Source organism: Emys orbicularis, chromosome 2 (genome assembly GCF_028017835.1).
Source record: "Emys orbicularis isolate rEmyOrb1 chromosome 2, rEmyOrb1.hap1, whole genome shotgun sequence".
NCBI classification, from domain to species: domain Eukaryota; kingdom Metazoa; phylum Chordata; order Testudines; family Emydidae; genus Emys; species Emys orbicularis.
Window position 1 is genome coordinate 256,853,243 of NC_088684.1, and position 17,708 is coordinate 256,870,950.

The 17,708-nt window shown below is 42.7% G+C and overlaps 1 protein-coding gene across 1 annotated transcript in view; it reads right to left on the reverse strand.

Annotated features, from left to right (window-relative positions):
• Positions 1–17,708, reverse strand: part of FAM171A1 (family with sequence similarity 171 member A1) — a 136,542-nt gene that overhangs the window by 33,950 nt on the left and 84,884 nt on the right. The window contains exons 3-4 of the mRNA XM_065399652.1: positions 11,979–12,071; positions 2,151–2,309 (exon numbers count right to left, since the gene is read on the reverse strand). Coding sequence (XP_065255724.1) covers positions 2,151–2,309; positions 11,979–12,071 — 252 coding nt within the window. The remainder of the gene's footprint in view (positions 1–2,150; positions 2,310–11,978; positions 12,072–17,708) is intronic.

Sequence of the window (17,708 nt, forward strand, 5' to 3'; positions counted from 1 at the left end):
ATGAATGTAAAGAGAGGGATGACAAGTGACTGGCTAGGAAATGATCTTTGCAGCACCATTCTGAATGGATATGAGTAGGGCAAGATTACATTTGTCAATTCAGAGAGAAGGATGTTGCATTAATCGACAGATGAGTTGGTGAGAGCCAGAATGAGAGTTTTAGCTCTCTGGATGGATAGGAAAGGCAGTACCTTAGAGATGTTATGCAGAAAGAATCTGCAAGATTTAGTCGTAGCCTGGATGAAAGGACATAGAGAGAGGTCTGAGTCTAGCATGATGCCCAGTTTACGGGCCTCAGTGACAGGAAGGCTGGTTGTGTTGTGCGCAATGATTGAGAAAGGAGCTGGCGGGCAGGAGAGACTTGGAGGAGGAGAGGTTAAGAGCCATGTTGAATCATAGAATCATAGAATATCAGGGTTGGAAGGGGGATGACCTCAGGAGGTCATCTCGTCCAACCTCCTGAAAGTCATCAGCATAGGGAAGGGAACAGAATGTATGTTTGTGGATGAGATTACTCAGAGATAAGGTGTGGAGGAGGAAGAGAAAGGGACCAATGACAGAGCCCCGTGGTGACCTCAGGGAAAGTTGGAGGGGTGATGAGGAAGATCATCCCAGGGACACACTGAAGGAGCGATGAGAGGTAGAAGAAGAACCAGGAGAGGACAGAGACATGGAAGCCAAGGGAGGACAAGATTTCGAGAAGAGGAAGATGGTCAACTGTGTTAAAGGCACTTGACAGGTCAAGGAGGATGAGGATGGAGTACTGGTTCTGGGCTCTGACTAGGAAGAGGTCATTAGAGACTTTGGTAAGAATATTTTCAGTGTAATGCATGAGGCAGAAGTTGATTTGAAGAGGGTCTAGGGTGGAGCTGGAGAAGAGGAACTCCAGACTGCAATTGTAGTCCGCGTTCAATGAGCTTAAAAGGGAAAAAGGTGATGGGGTAGTAGTTGAAGAGGCAAGTGATGTCAAAGGTGGGTTTAAGAAGGGAGAGACTACAGCATGCTTGATATTGTGAGAGGAGAGGAGAGTGAGAGGATATGCAAAAGAGTAACAGGTGGAGATGAGCATTGGTGAGAGAGAGATCCAGAGATGGAACAGGACAGGATCACTGAGGCAACTGAAGGGGTTAGAGGAGGAGAGCAGGCAAGAAACCTCTGCATCTGTGAATGAGGAGAGAGTTGTAAGAGGGGAAAGAAAGGAAAACAGAGAGGAGGGGAAAGGTCACACCATTTTCTCTTGGAAGAAATCCACAAGATTCACTAACACACACCTTACACACTTGAGCATATATTTGAAATAACTTAAATTAACTAGGAGAAATAAGTGCACCCGGAGGAGACTAAATTAGACGAGTTAAATTGCCTCACCTGCTGCCATCCCAAGATGTTAAGAATGTAGACAAAATAACTCAAAACTCAAAGTTCAAAGTCCACTGGGGGCTGTTTCTATTAAAAGTTCTTCACAGCTTTCTTTTTTGTTTCAAAAGAATCTGAACACTTTTGGCCAAAGCAGGATCCAAAATTACTCTGCATTTAACAAGACTGTTGAAACAACTCTTTGTTGGCACAGCACAACGCTGCAGAACATTAAATTCTTAGAATATGGACATTGTACAGACTTCCAGGCACAGGAATAATTAGATATTAATAATGCTGCATAATCTAGAAGGTTAAATCTTTTCCCCTCCCCACATCTCTCAATTTTTAAAATTGAAGATAAATGTAGCATTTGTAAAAGATACCCAAACTGACGTGCCAGGAAGCTAGTCTTCAAATGACAGGTGCAACATAAGAAAGCTATTCACCCATCAATGTCAATGAGCCTCCAACTTCATCCTGCAGGGATATATAAGGGGTGATAAGGACATTCAGTCTCCATGCTGATTCAACCCAGGGCTCTTATCTAGAGATTGCCAACACGGGGAACTATTAGTGTCAGTTGCACAGGAACGTTGTCATGTGGACTACTGCTTTTTAGAAACAGTATTTTGATCAGACAGCTGAACCTATATTTTTGAAATTAAAAAGGTGTGTTGTGGGGGGAAGGGAGAAAATGACAGAGAGATGGAAAAAAGAAACCAACCCCCCCAAAACTATATTCCAACAAATATCAACTCAGAATAAAAACAAAGATAGATACTCAAAATTACCAGTTCCATTTCCATCTAATCCTTGTAAATAAGGAAAACTGTCCACTTCCCAAGGTGAACTGGCTGCAGTTAGAAATGCTGTCAGATCACTGTAGCTGGTGTTCTCAGGCAACTTTAGGGCTCTTCTTTGAAAGTGAACTCGTGGTTGAATCCGTGCACCTGTGAAAATTAAAGGTGACATTATCCAAGGAGTGTAGATTGTTTAGGAGCTTATATTTATATCGAACAGCCCTTTAAAAGTGCATTTAACATGTCCATTACAAATTAAAATCTTTCTATGATGGACAGATGCAACAATGAGCTACTATGAAGGTGAAGATAATACCGCATTTTTGAATTTACTTTGCGATGGGTGATATTCTGTCACAAAGTGTTACTAGGTAAAATATATAAAGATACCTAAATACCTTAGGGGTTTTTGAAAATATTTCCTAGTCTTACTTTAAAAAAGTTTCCTTGCACACCTCCAACAATGAATGTTGGTATTACAAACTAAATATAGAGGTAATGCATGTAAAATCTAAGAAAAGTTTGCAATTTACTATCTATGCTTAATTTCTTATTATTTCACTTGAAATAGAAAAGTTTACTTCACCTAAAGTCTTCAAGGAATAGTTTAATAAACTAGTAATCTATCTGTAGTTCCATCCAATTTATTCCATAATTCCTTACTTTACTTTGATTATAATGGCTTGGTCCAGTCATCACCTCACTGCATGTACAGTAAGACAATGATTATTTAAATCACAGTGCAAAATATAATTTAAGGAAAAAACAGGATTATACTGTATGTAACCAAAGTAAATGTCATATGGGATAGCTTCACTAAAAACAACCTGGGTAAAATTGAAGGCCAAGGCTAACAAAATACATGCCAACAGATTACACACCTATCATTTGAGATGCTAATCTGTAAGATGCTGGTCAGAAAGTGTAGCGAATGACTGAACAAATAGACAAAATTCAAATGAAGACTCTTCATCAAGCCCTAGACTCTGCTCAGTTCTTCAGTATCAGGAATGCCCCTCAATTTCTGATAAACAGATGACCATTCATCCTTCCTACACAAAAAAGCCCAAGCAATCCTCCATGGAAGGAGAGTTTCACGTGTGTAGTTGTAGCTAACTAACAGAAGATATGATGGATGTGGGATGCCTCTAACCTTGGGCAACCCTGCAGGCAATGGATCACTATTCTTTTTGGAGAAGAGAATCTGGAAACTGGGTGATTTTATAAAAAGTTGTCCCCCTACCTCTCAAAAAGGTCAAGTTGCTTAACCAATGATTTATTAGTTAAAACATCATATATTCACTCAGGCTCAAGTTCATCAGTCATGTGGAGAGCCAGAGGAAAGCAAAAAAACCTGCAAAAGCGGTTACTAACCTTTCTGTAACTGTTGTTCTTTGAGATATGCTGCATATGTCCATTCCACGTTAGGTGTGTGTGCACCCCATGCACAGTTGCCAGAAATTTCTCCCTCAGCGGTACCCATCAGGTTGACTCTATGGCCCTCTGGTACCGCACGCCTACGGTGCGGTATAAGGAGTCTGGCCGACCCAACACCCTCTCAGTTCCTTCTTGCAGGCCAACTTTGACAGAGGGGTAGGAAGGTGGGTCCTGGAATGGACATGCGCCACACATCTTGAAAGAACAGCAGTTATGGAAAGGTTGGTAACCATTTTTCTTCTTTGAGTGCTTGCACATGTCCATTCCCATTAGGTGACTCCCAAGCATTACCATAGGAAGCGGGCTTGGAGATATGAACATGCAGATTGCAACCCGGAAACCAAAACTAGCTTGCTGGATGATGGCATAGTGGCAAGAAAATGTATGCACCTACGACCAGGTCGCCACGCTGCAAATGTCTTGGATCGGTACCTGGGCTAGGAACACCGCTGAAGAAGCTTGTACCCTCATGGAATGGGAGGCCCAAATGGTTGGTGGAGATACGTCTGCCTGCTCATAGCACGTGCAAATGCATGATGTGATCTAGGATGAAATCCTCTGAGTCAAAATGGGTAGGCCTTTCATTCTGTCTGCTATCAGCACAAAGAGCTGCGTGGATCTACAGAATGTGGATCGATGAAGGACTCTAGGGCGCATCCAACGTCGCATGTGTGGAGGCGCTGCTCCTCTCTATTCACGTGAGATTTGGGGAAGAAAACCAACAGGAAAATAGCCTGATTATTGTGAAACTGCAAAGGTGCTTTCAGGAGGAATGCAGGATGAGGGCAGAGCTGTCCCTTGTCCTTAAAGAAGACCGTGTACGGGGGGTTCTGAAGTAACCCTGATCGAGGTAATTGCTACTAGAAAAGCTACCTTTCAGGAAAGATACGACAGGGGCATGATGCCAGGGGCTCAAAGGGAGGGTCCATGAGCTTTGATAAGTCCAAGTTTAGGTCTCACAGGGGAATAGGCTCCCATATCTGCGGTTATAGCCTTTCTAAACCCTTGAGGAAACAAATGGCCATTTTGTGCAAGAAAAACAATTGGCCCTCCACCAGGGAGTGGAATGCTGAAGTCACTGTGAGATCCTCTTTAATCAATGAAATTGCTAGACCTTGCTGTTTCAGGTGAAGCACTGTCTGAAGAGATGACTGAGCAGGTGAGAGGCCAAGTTGTGATGACCAAATGGAAAAACGCTTCCACTTAGCAAGGTATGTAGCTCTGGTGGATGGTTTTCCGCGGCCTAGCAAGACCTGGCGGACATGCTCCAAACAGGTCAGCTCTGCAGGATTTAACCAAGGAGCTTCCCTGCTGTTAGGTGGAGGGTATTGAGGTTTGGATGGAGCATTCGACCGTGCTCCTGAGAGATCAGGTCTGGGAGGGGAGAGAGCGGCATCAGAGTCGCTACTGACAGGTTTAGCAATGTGCTGAACCAGTGCTGACCTCCATGGAAGCAGGTGGCCAGGCTGGGGCTATAAGAATAATCCTCACTCTGTCCAGCCTGACCTTCAGCAGGACTTTGTGTATGAGTGGATTGGGGGGAAAAGGCGTACAACAGGTGCTTTGTCCAAGGGTGCAAGAAGGCAGAAGGCGTCTGTGAGTGAGCCCGGGCAGTGGCTGTGCAGAGAACAAAACCGGTGACATTTTCTCTTCTGCCTGGTTGCGAACAGCTCACAAGGAGTGGAGAAAGACCTGCTGAGGTGATCTGCCAGCTCATTCTGGGCTCCCAGAAGGTGAGAAGCTTTGAGTGCTTTATGCGAAACTCTCACAAGCAAATAGCCACCTGACACAGGGGGGGAAGAGCGAGCCCCTTCCTGCCTGAGGTAGAACATGGCTGCTGTGTTGTCTGTAAGTACTCTTATGTCCTTATTTGCACTATGGGGTAAGAACACCTGACATGCTAGATGAACTGCTCTGAGCTCTCTGACATCTATACGTAAAAAGAGAGCTCTTCTGGGGACCACAGGCCTTGAGTCCTGAGGTGTCCTAGGTGAACCCCGCAACCTAGCTCAGAAGCATCCGAGACTAGGAATATCAAGGGCTGGGGCCTGGCAAAGAGAACACCTGAGCCCACCAACCAAGGATCCCTCCACCAGTCGAAGGAGGTGAGGACCAGAGTGAGCACAGAGTCCAAATGATGGCGATTTGTTGAGTACATCAAGGCCAGCCAAGCTTAAAGGAGTCTGAGGCACAGTCTCGCATGCTGCATTACATATGTGCATACGGCCATGTGACCTAAAAATCTAAGGCAGAAATGGGCTGTCATGACAGGGGGGGCCTTGACGTGTGCAATCATCTGGAAGCAAGCTTCTGGGAGGATAGCCCTGGCCTATGTAAAACTGAGCACCACTCCGATGAACTCTATCCTGTGTACGGGGATGAGGGTTGACTTCTGATTGTTCACCAGCAGGCCCAGTGCTCGAAAGGTTGCCTGAATGAGGTGGATACTGGACTTCATCTGGGCCTCAGGCTGGCCTTTGATCAGCCAGTTGTCGAGGTACGGGTTAACCTGCACCCTTCGCCTTTTCAGGAAGGCCACCACTACCGCCATGCATTTCATAAAGACCCATGGGGCTGCTGACAGGTCGAATAGGAGGACAGCAAACTGGCAGTGGGTCTGGTTCACGAAGAACTTGAGAAACCTTCTGTAGTCTCAGAAAATGGAGATATGGAAATAGGTGTCTCTCAAACTGAGAGACGTGTACCAGTCCCTGGGATCCAGGGAGTAAATGATGGAGGCCAGGGAGACCATGCAGAACTTCAGCTTTTTCAGATAGCTTTTGAGGTCGCACAGGTCTAAAATGGTTCAGAGACTACCTTTGGCCTTTATAATAGGAAATAACGGGAGTAAAGCCCCTTCCCTCTTAAGTCCTGAGGAACCTCCTCCATGGCTCCTACCTGGAGGAGGGCTTACACCTCCTGGACTAACAATTGCTTGTGAGAAGGGTCCCTGAAGAGGGATTGGGAGGAAGAGTGGAGTGAAAACAAATTGGAGGGTAAACTCCTCTTCCACCATGCTCAGAACCCGACAATCTGTGGTGATACGCGACCAGGCCGAGCTGAAGTGGGATAAACGGTTTGAAAATAGGGGGATAGGATCCGGTGTGGGAACTGGTATAATGCCCTTGGGCCCCCATCAAATGTTCTGTTTGGGGCCCCCCCGCATGTGTGGGAGGGCCAGGCAGCGATGCTGATGAGGAGGGGGGAAGTTGCCTGTGCCTAAAAACTCTACTTCGCCTTTTGTGCGGGTCCTGACAGGGCAGCATAGCTGAGAAACAGGTGGGCTGTTGGGTCTCAAATGTTTCCTCAAAGGCATACAGACCCAGGAACTTGAGGGTGGCTCTGGAGTCCTTCAGGCCGGTGAGCTTCACATCTGTTTGTTCTGAGAAGAGTAAGGACCCTTCAGACAGGAGGTTCTGAAGGGACTGCTGGACCTCTGCCGGTAGGCCAGAGGACTGGAGCCAAGAGCATGGCCACCATAGATCTATCTGCTACATCCAGGGCAGCTTGCAAGGAAGCCCTGACTATCACCTTCCCTTCTAGAGAACTCCTGCCTGGATTCCTAAGGGAGTGAGTCCCAGATGTTGAAGTCGTACCTCTCTAGCAATGCCTGTGGGTCGGAAATGTTAAACTGTAAACTGCCAATAGAATAAACTTTTCTACCAAAGAAGTCTAGTTTCTTTGAGTCTTTTGGCTTGGGGGTCAACCCTTGCAGCACCTGCCTGTCCTTTCATTGGCTGCTGATACCAGCAGAGACCCTGGGGCTGGGGGGGGGAGGGGGGGAAGTACAAGTACTCATAATCTTTGACGGGGACAAAGTACTTCTTTTTGTCCTCTTTGAAGTGGGGGGCAGAGAGGATGGGGTTTGACAAAGGATTTTAACTAAGGAGGGAGAGCCACCTTTGACGGGGCCACCGCAGCCAAGATGTCTACTAGGCTGTGGGAGGACTCTTACTACCTCCATTTCCAGTCCTAGGTTTGAGGACACCCTCTTCAACAGTCTCCTTTAAACATCCACTTTAGGAAACCAATAACCTTTTTCAAAGGATTCTCACCATTCACTCTCTCTTGCAGCACTCAGCAAGGCCCCATCTGCAAGCTTTAAGACAACAAGCAAATGGAGATTTAAAACAGCTGTTGGAGGCAAAGCTACTTTATTCCCAAGAGCTCTTTTCAATACTCAAAGGATGCTCCCTAAGTGACACAGGATCAAGAGCCAAACAACACTCTGCTCTGACTGTAAATTATGACCATTCTAAGATGCCCAAACCAGAATATGGATGGGCTTGTTCCACCACTCTGTTACACCAGTTTTAAGCATGTCACTTCACTGAAGTCAACCAAGTTACTTCACAGAATAACTGATGTACGAGTGATAAGTCAGGCGCCTTATTTTTAAGGCTTAAGCCACTAACCAGGAGACTAGTCCCGCCTCTCAGTTTTCTTTAATTAGTTTCCAGACATGAGTTATTGTTACAACAAAACACAGAATTTCACACAATTCAAGCTTTGCCACCGAACAAAGACTGCAGCATCTGTACACAGATGGATCCAAACAGTTTAGCTTTAATTTCATCTGCCTCCCAAGTAAACACTGATCACATGCACACAGCTTTATTTGTCCAACACAATTGTATTGAACCCTTTTTTTTTTAAAAGCAACATTTTGAAAGTTGATAATTTTGCAAGGAAAGCTGTAACACTGAGTAAAAAATAATTGTTTTTAATCATTGGAATGTTTTTGAAATAATTGTACCAGTTTCTTAAAACTAATACTATCCTTAAATGGTTAATACAGCAATTAAACACATTTCTGAAACAGGAAGAAATCTCTCTTAGCCAGTTTCCAGGCCTAAATGGAAAACAGCAACATTACAGACTAAAGACATTAACTTCAATGTACTCAAGGAAAAAAAAAAAAAAAAAAAACTTATCTCCCCAGTGCTGTGCAATACGATAATAGTTGCTGTACCTCAGGGACAGATCTGTTCAAACATTCAACAATCTCTGCCTGCACTGCTTTGTGTGTGCATATGTTCCATATGGATAAGCATCCACAACAACAACAACAACACAACAAAAAAGAAAGCAGAATTAGGATTATCTCTGTAACAGTTCAATGTAAAATTGCAGGATTTTAGGCTGCCGTGTATGGATATAATTAAGATTAATCAATCAAGTTGCCAAGTACCAATATTATATTTCTGAAGATTCACGTAATTAAGAATTAAAAAACAAAGTAATTCTTGTTGAGCCTGTTAGCACAATAATGTATTGAGAGTAATAAATGATCTTTTAAGGAAACTTGATATAGCACAGCCTGTGAGAGCTGAGTGCTGCCAACTTGTTACTGAAAATATTTTTACAAAGGGGCAAAACATTTAAAGTGAATCTCACTTTCCTCAAATACTACAGATAATAAAGTTGGTACAAACTTTGTCTTGTAGCTAAACCATAGGACTGAGAAAACTTTGAGTTCTTGATCACAGACTGGCTATGTGACCTTTGGTAAATCACCTAAGATCTTTGTGCCTTGTTATCCCCTCCCTCCCCCATCTGTAAAAAGAATAGTAATATTTACCTATCTGTACCACTCAGATGCAGGCGTAATTCTGTAAGTAAGATGCTTTGAAATTCTTTAATGGAAAGAGTCAGTACATATTATTAGTGCAAGATATGCATATTGCTAAGGCCTTCTCTACACTGGAGAAATGTATCAAGGTGAAAAACTTGTGTCTCTAATTAACTGAACTACACTTTTGGTTCTAAGTAAAAAAAGCACCTCAACCAATGGCTCAGAGGACCAGCAATGGGCGCAAGTTTCTCCCAATCTTTGAAGAGGCTCTGTAGATCAAGTGCCACTGGCACAAAGAGTGGGTTGTCAACTTTCATAGCCATCATCTTAGTCAGCTGTCAGAGCTTACAACTCCTTAAGCTAGCAAAATTCCTTATTTCACCGGCTGAGAGTCACCTGTCTGCACACACACCCCCACACTCCCCAGTTCACAATATCCTCACATGCTATTATCCCCTCCTCAGAAATGATTTAAGGCAGTCCTTAGTGTGAATGCCAGGTCAAACCGTAATCCAGCTCAGGGTAGGCAGTGTGGAGTCACTCTGCTGTTTGTGTTTCAATGTGTGCAAAATAACCATTTGAAGCATGGTTGGCCTAGTGCAACAGCGTAGGGAAGATATTGTAAAGAATGCCTGACATTACTTTTATGTATTAGTGGAGAGAGAAGATCTCTATAGCTCCCATAAATTGAGTACTCAACCATGCTTGTTGATAAACTGGTATTTTAGCCCATTTTAGATGGCATCACTCCTCTGCATAACCTTAAAGAACCTATGCTTGGCAAACTCCATCTGCGCAATTACTTCCAGAGTACAGCAGTGGATTGTACCTTCAGCATGAGAATGAGGTTGGAAGCAAACTTGAAAACAAACTTCTCAAAGGCATATTTAGTTGTTCATCTTATTAATTCAATGGCAACTAGTAACTTTTGTGCTGGGCAGGCTCTTCTCTATCTTTGATCAATGCGCCGTAGAGTTCCCAAACCGTATAGAATCTCAGTGGCTTGAGTAAGCCCAATTCAGCTCTTATGTTTACACTGGGGAAAATGCTGATTAACTCCTCTGAAGTAACTGAATCTACACCAGTTTTACTTCAGTATAAGTGAGAGAAAAATCAAGCCATAAAAGTTTTGGGTAGGGATTAGGGAGAGCCCTCCCAGCTCTTGATCAAATGCTTATGTTGTTCCCCATTCATGTTTCAACATAAGAGAAATACAGATGTCCACTGTTGGTTTTTACAGAAAAATAAGGATATGAAAGAATTCCCAAGTTAAGAAGAGAGCATAGGTCCTATGAGCGGTTTTTACTTTGAGAAGATGGGAATCTAGGTATCAGCCAATTTCCATAGTTAACAGCATTTTGGATACTTTGTGCTCCTGCCTCTCTTCCTCTTCTTCAGACATTCTGATTCAAGAAAAAGTGGGGATGGCAGCCAGATGGGTGTGACAGGTACTGTTTGCATTTCTGTTTCTCACCAAGCCATCTTCATTCAAAGAGGCAAAGCAAGGGAAGCTGTAAGGAAGCTGTTAGCCTCAATTTTCCATGAAAAGATTTTTATTGTACAGTGAATTGTGAAATTTGTTAGCAAACTTGCAGAAGAATGAGAATTTCTAACACCAGCACGCTAATAGAATAATGCTGTAACCCTTGTTTCACGGTTTATCTGATGAAGGCTCTTGAGGTTCAATGTCTTCTCTGCCTTTTATTAATTAAATTCATAACCTCAGCTCTCAAACTGCAGAATGCATGTACTATAGCTGGGTTGTTATATAGCCCTCTTTAACAGTGTCCCATCAGTTATATAATCTGTTTAGTGATTCTTCCACCCCAGAGTTCTCACTTATGAAAAGCCTATTGTGTCTGGCTGATTTCTGCCCATAAAAATGTTAGGAAATCCTTATTATATTAATATTCCATCGGGGCATGGCCATTTTACAGGATAACAAAACAGTAAAGAAAAGTAACACTCATTGTTTTTCATTAATTTTCTGATAAGAGGATATTTAAAAATTAGATGGAAAACTACTGCATGCTTTCCTACCAGCATGCACAGGTAAGATAACAGGCAGAAAGAGGTCCTGGCTTTAATTTAAAGGTTATCAAAGCATCTGTAAGAGCTTCATTAACAGACTAACCTCAATAAATCAAATCATTCTAATGAAATTAAACCTGGGTCTAATTTACAGTACTTGAGTGACAGATAAATAGCTGGGTGAATTAACCTTCAATTCTGCTATTCAGCTGTACATTCAGAAGTCGCAACAGTGTGTCTACCTGACTGTTATTGCCGCTACATTAGTTTGCATTTTTGTGGTCATGTGATGAGGTCTCTATGCCACATACTTTATCCTTTAAATCCAACCACAGTAATCACAGCAGTAAGAAGGAAGCAAATTAGACTGAATAGCAGCCACAAGTTTTATAACTAAACATGGTTCCATGATGTTAGATGACAGAATAAGAAGCCAATAAAGATTTTGGAACTTCCATCTCTAGCTCTATTTAATATACCAAAAGGTAAGAAATTCTGAGATAGAAGAATAGCAGAAATTCTGGGAGATCGACCAGAACCCCTGTATACATTGAAGCTCAAACTGGTTTACCCTCAGGTTACTGACATGTAGACAGGGTTGAACTTTGACATAAAATAATTTAACAAAATCATGATCTAGATTAGGGACCCGGCTTTAAACTCTTAAGCACACAGGCTGAAATCCTGGCCAACTGACTTCAGTGGGGCCAGGATTTCATCCACTGTTTTTTAAATATGGTTTAAATTCCAATTCCAACTTCTACAAACAAACATACCTTGAAATCCCGAGACTATCTGGACTACGTCATCATAGACCATTAGAGTAGCTGATCGTTCAGGAAGAAGTCCAAGGCTCAGAGAAGAAAACACTGTAGAAGGAAAGTGGTTTGAGTGGGATATATTTGAATTCTTTTTAAAAAAAATTGTTATTAAAAAGATGCCTAAATCCAAGATTCTCTCATCTTTGTTAACAATTCTCTTGAATACAAGTATATTTTTTCTCTATTACCCTTAGAAGGACAGTCAGTCCAAAACACTATAAAGACTGAAAAGCAAATATTTTGTATACACAAAATTGCTCAGGTGTGTTTTATAAACCAAGTAACTAGGTTGACAGGCTAATTTGTTATTGATCCAAACAACATATTTCACTTTCTGCCTCTGGTGAAGTTGAACACACTTGAGAGGAAGTAGAGTACGAAACAGAAAATTCGGAGTCAGGACTCTTGGCTTCTATTTCCAGCTCCACTAATGACTTAATATGTAATCTTCGGCGAAACCCGGAATCTACCTGTGCCTAAGTAGATTAATCTGTAAAATGATTTTACTTACCTCAGAAAGGTGTAGTAAGGCTTAACTATGAAGTATTTTGAGGTACTTAGATGAAATGCACTATAAAAGTGCAAAGTATTGTGGCGATTCTGTATCAACATGAGTTAAGCTTTTGTGCTTACCTTTTATTATTTGCAAAATACTCCCGAGTTTTTACAGAACTGAGCCTGCCCACCCACCATCAGCCCAGTACAGAAGGTCCTATATGCAGCAGAACCAGCGTGATTCTACTACGTGGTATAGAAAATGAGTAGGATGCAGAAAGTCTGCTGCAATGGAAACAAAGGCTTCATCTGCCTTAGCACACATGAGTTTCTTGGGGGAATTGTGTGGGTGGGCACTAGGCACCTGCATGCCAAATCTTCTCTGCGTACAGAGCAAGGGATATGTACCACAGCAGTCCTTGAGCATACTTCACCCTGCGACTGTAGCAACAGCAAGGAGCAGCTCTGCATCCGCTCCAGTGCCTTAGGGATGGGAGGAGGGAAAGAGGAGGAATTCCTCATGGATGTTATGTTCTTTGATGCAGGTGTTGTCTCTTAATCTGCATTTGGAAAGTGCCTAGAATATTTTGTATGCTACCACAATCTGAGGAAGAGATTTTTTTTAAAAAGACCCTAAGTGATTTAGGGGCACTGGACCCATTGACTTTTAGGAGCTTTAGAAAATCTTCCTCTGAATTAATATTTTCTTTTACCCCAGCACCAATAAAGCCCCTGTTGTAACCAAAAGTTCATACAGTGGATTTCTGTTTCAAGCTTTCAAAATACTTTTTAAAATATGAAATGTCATTTTTAAATTAGGAGAAATACATTGACCATGTCCGCTTAATAAAACGTAACTCCTCATTAGCTCACGTGAGTACTGGTGAAATCACAGAATAAAATTGACTATAACTCAAATTGCAGCTATTTCATAATAAGAACTTCCTTTTTAATATTCTACATGTCAAAGTGGATTTACACATCAGGCACATTAAAAGAAGAGCTATAGAGAAGGTAGTATAAAAGCCACACAATTAGAAAAACTGTTTGCTCTTACTCCAGTAATTTAATTTGTAGGAGTGAAAGCCAATGTAATTCAAGCACCCTGGAGAGCTGAATACAAGAATACGTGCCAATGTCTTTCCCGTCACATGCTGAGCCACAGTGCATAGGTAACCTTTGAACTTCCCTTGGGCTTTTTCTCAGCATGACAAATGAGGTGCCCTGAGCTCTTTCTCCCAAGATGTAAATTCTAATATGTTCTTTACATTAGGAGCTCAGGATATAATCAAGTAGTTTGGGAACATTTGGGGAACCAAAATGAAGACACATCAATGGCAACACCTTCCCTTTATTTTGGGTAATCTGAGTCTCTCCTACTGCGTTCTTGGGAGAGTTCTATTAGAACAAGATAGAATTTTTGAAGTGTAAAGAGCTGGCTCATCAGACAGAGGAATCTATTATACATATACACTGTATTTGATTACACAGCACCTTTCACACTCAAGGTAATTCCCAAAGTCATTAAAAAACCCCAACATGAATGATATACAAGTAGTACAAGTAGTGTCTTTTCTATTATGCACTTATAAACAGTTAAAACAATGTCTAAATTAATCTTTAATTAGAGAGGGAATTTGCTGTGTTCATAAAATAATTTTTTTAAAGAGTTCTCCCCAACCCCCTCCCCAATCTTTTCTCTCCTGCAGCTTCCAGTTAAGTAATTTAAGCAGAAGTACTAACTAAGCGGCGAAATCCTGGTAATTATTTTTGTTGATATTTAGACCAAATTACTTTGTGCACAAATTATGAAAATACACCCCTCCCCACCCGGACACTTTCACCTTAAGTTATTATAGCAGCATCACTAGATCAGTGGCTGCATAGCCTTTCAGTGTTATGTTTTATATAGTGAATCTCCCCTTTCTCTCTCCCCCCCCCCCCAATTTAAGATTAACACACTTGACTGCTGCCTGGAATGGTATACCTGGTCTGTGTGGCAAAGCACACAGCAGAGCCTGACCCATACACTAGGTATTACTACTAAGTAAGTTTTAGGAACTTAATTGAGAAGTCACTTAAACTGAGGCCCGACATTAAGATCCATTTGGGTGCTGGGCTCTGCAGGTGTAGAATTCGATGTAAGATCAGAGCCTAAGTATGCTGTTTGTTCACTTTTGGTATGCCACTCAGCTTGGACTGATCAATTTCATTTCTATTTTTAGTCCACTTCACTTTTTGGTTCTCATGAACTAGGAGAGCGCTGCAATGTCTGGGTTGTAAACACCAACATGAATGTTTAAATTTAAAAATGTTCTTTATATTTAAAAAAAAAAATCAAACATTTAATATTCAGTTTTGTAATTAAAAAAATCCTCCATAAAACCTAAGTATTTGGGGCCGAAACTACTGAATAATGGTGTTCTCTAAAAGGGACAAAGTACAGAAAGTTTTCAATTTGGCTATACTGAATCTGCATTATATGTATCTAGTTGCAACGTTTTGCGTGACCATTTAATCAGGAGAGGGATTAAGCTCAAGGTAAAGAAGACAAAGGGTGGATCCTGCTCCCACTGAAGTCAATGGCAAATTGCCTATTGACTTCATGGAAGAAGGACCAGGGCCAAAGAAATCTTTGTTTTTCCAAAATGTGCTCTTATTTCAGATGCCTAGAAAAAAAGTCTTGATAAAATGTGAAATCTGATAAGCCATTGCTTATCAGATTTCAATGGCTTATCAAAACAATAGCATCACATTTGATTGCCCTCTCTCAAGGTTAACATCAGAAGAAAACATGCCATGTAAGGGCACGCTTTATTCAAAAGAAACAGGAGGGGGAAGAGAAAAATGAAAAACGTAAGAGTCCATTGGCAATGCATGCACTAATGATAGGTCAGTTGTGTCTTGAGGAAATATAAGAAGAATGCTAAAGAAGCTGAGACTTCAGTGATTGGTAGAACTAAAGGAGTTTACAGAAAAAGGATAACCACCAAAGCAGTTTCCAGTTTTGGAAGAGGCACAGACCTGCTGTCTGACCTTGGGAAAGTCACTTAACCTCTCCGGGTATGTCTACACTGCATCTCAGAGCAAGTCTAAAAATAGCTGTGTAGACATTGCTTTGACACTGCGACTCAGGTTGGAACTCGGGCTCTCAAGCCGTGCTGGGCCGGGGGGGAGCAAACTGTGGGGCTGGCAGAGTAAAGCTGTGTGTGTTAATGGGGCATACTGGATCACTGCTGAAAGAGGTCAGAGTTAAGGTTGCATGAGAAACCTTAACTCTGCATTTCCGGGTTTTCAGAAGTTTGAGTTTTGCTGAGCAAAGCATTCTGCAAGGGGACGACATACCCCCAAGCAACTTTGACTCTGCATTAGTGTAGTATTTTGCCAGTGAACTTCCTAGTCTTTTGAACAAGAAAAAAAAAAAAAAGGTATGTTGTTGATAGGAGTTAAGATGTGATTTAGGCAGTTGTATATATCATGTCCCGCAATTTGTGTACTGACCCAAATCAGCCCATAGTCAACAATCCTATGCCATGGTGTACTCTTTGCTCCCCCCCCAAACTTCTGCAACCTCATGTTCCAAGAATCTCCCAGAGTCAATATGTTGGCAAGCCTGGCAGCACGCATATTTCTTTGCCCTCAGCGGTCAAGATGGCAGTGATGTGAGTTCCATGCCTCCACGCTCTACAGCTCTGCCAATGCACCCCAACACTCCAGCATCCCACAGCTCTGCCAGTGCACCCCAACACCCATGTACCACCCAAAGTCTTTGGGGGGAAAATGAGACATGTGAATGCTTCTTGGGAAGGGAGGAGTGGGGGATAGAAGGAGAGAGGGTCGGGACCCTTGGCAGAGCTGTGGAGTGCATATTTAGCAAGGTTGGGGTGCACTGGCAGAGCTGGAAGGTGCCATGCCTCCCTCATCTGAGCCCCCAGCTGTAGTAGGAAGAGAATCAGAGGCGTTAGCCCTTGTATCAGAGGCCTGGTATGAGGCCCGAGGCCTGAGCTAAAGTAATAGTCAAAGCTTTACTAATATAAAGCAAAGACAAGCCGTGAGCAAGAGGCAGGAGCTGCTCACAGAATCTGTCAAGAGGGCTGTTATTACAGAAATACACATTCCTAAGAAGTGCACAGAGTACTCATAAAAGCACATCCTGATATCAAGTAGTATCAGAACATCCCGATATCAAGGATGTTACAAAAACATTCCCCAAGAATAACAGGAACACACTGTCAAGTATCAGGGTATAGCCGTGTTAGTCTGCATCCACAAAAACAATGAGGAGTCCGGTGGCATCTTAAAGACTAACAGATTTATTTGGGCATAAGCTTTCGTGGGTAAAAAAACCTCACTTCTTCAGATGCATCTTACAGTGGCATACAAGATGCATCTGAAGAAGTGAGGTTTTTTACCCACGAAAGCTTATGCCCAAATAAATCTGTTAGTCTTTAAGGTGCCACCGGACTCCTTGTTGTTTTTTTAGGAACACACTGACCCCCCCTAAAAGATAAGGTCAGGATGACAGTATGTAAAAGAGATGTTTTAATTGAAGCAACATGTACAAGGTTATGGACGATGATTAGCCACGTCAGGGGGCAGTAACTAACTACGTCAGTGGGGCAGTACATAACTTGTTTGTATCGGGGTATAAAAATGTATCCCAGAGGGATATTAGTGGTCCGGTAGAGTCTGCGGGATATTAGTACCATGCTTCATCAACAATAAACTTGGCTGGGTGCCTTCGTACCTTAACAGATCTTGTGGTCATTGGGTGGTTCGCTTAAGGTCTGCTGTGTCAGCTGTCTGCGCAGAGCTGGGACAGCACATAAAAACACCACACACACACACACACACACACACACACACACACACAGCCAAACATCTAACCCAGTGATTCTCAAACTATGGGTTGGGACCCCAAAGTGGAATGGTACCCCAATTTAATCGGGTTGCCAGGGCTGGCTTAGACTTGCTGGGGCCCAGGGCTTCAGTACAAGCCCCATCACCTGGGGCCGAAGCCCAAAGGCTTCAGCCTTCCGCAGTGGGGCTCAGGTTACAGGCCTTACTTGGTTACACCCCCGCCCTTAGGCTTCAGCTTTGCCCTCCCCCCCGCCTGGGGCAGTGTGGCTCGGGCAGGCTCAGGCTTCTGTTCCCCCCCCCCCCGGGGGTCGTGTAGTAATTTTTGTTGTC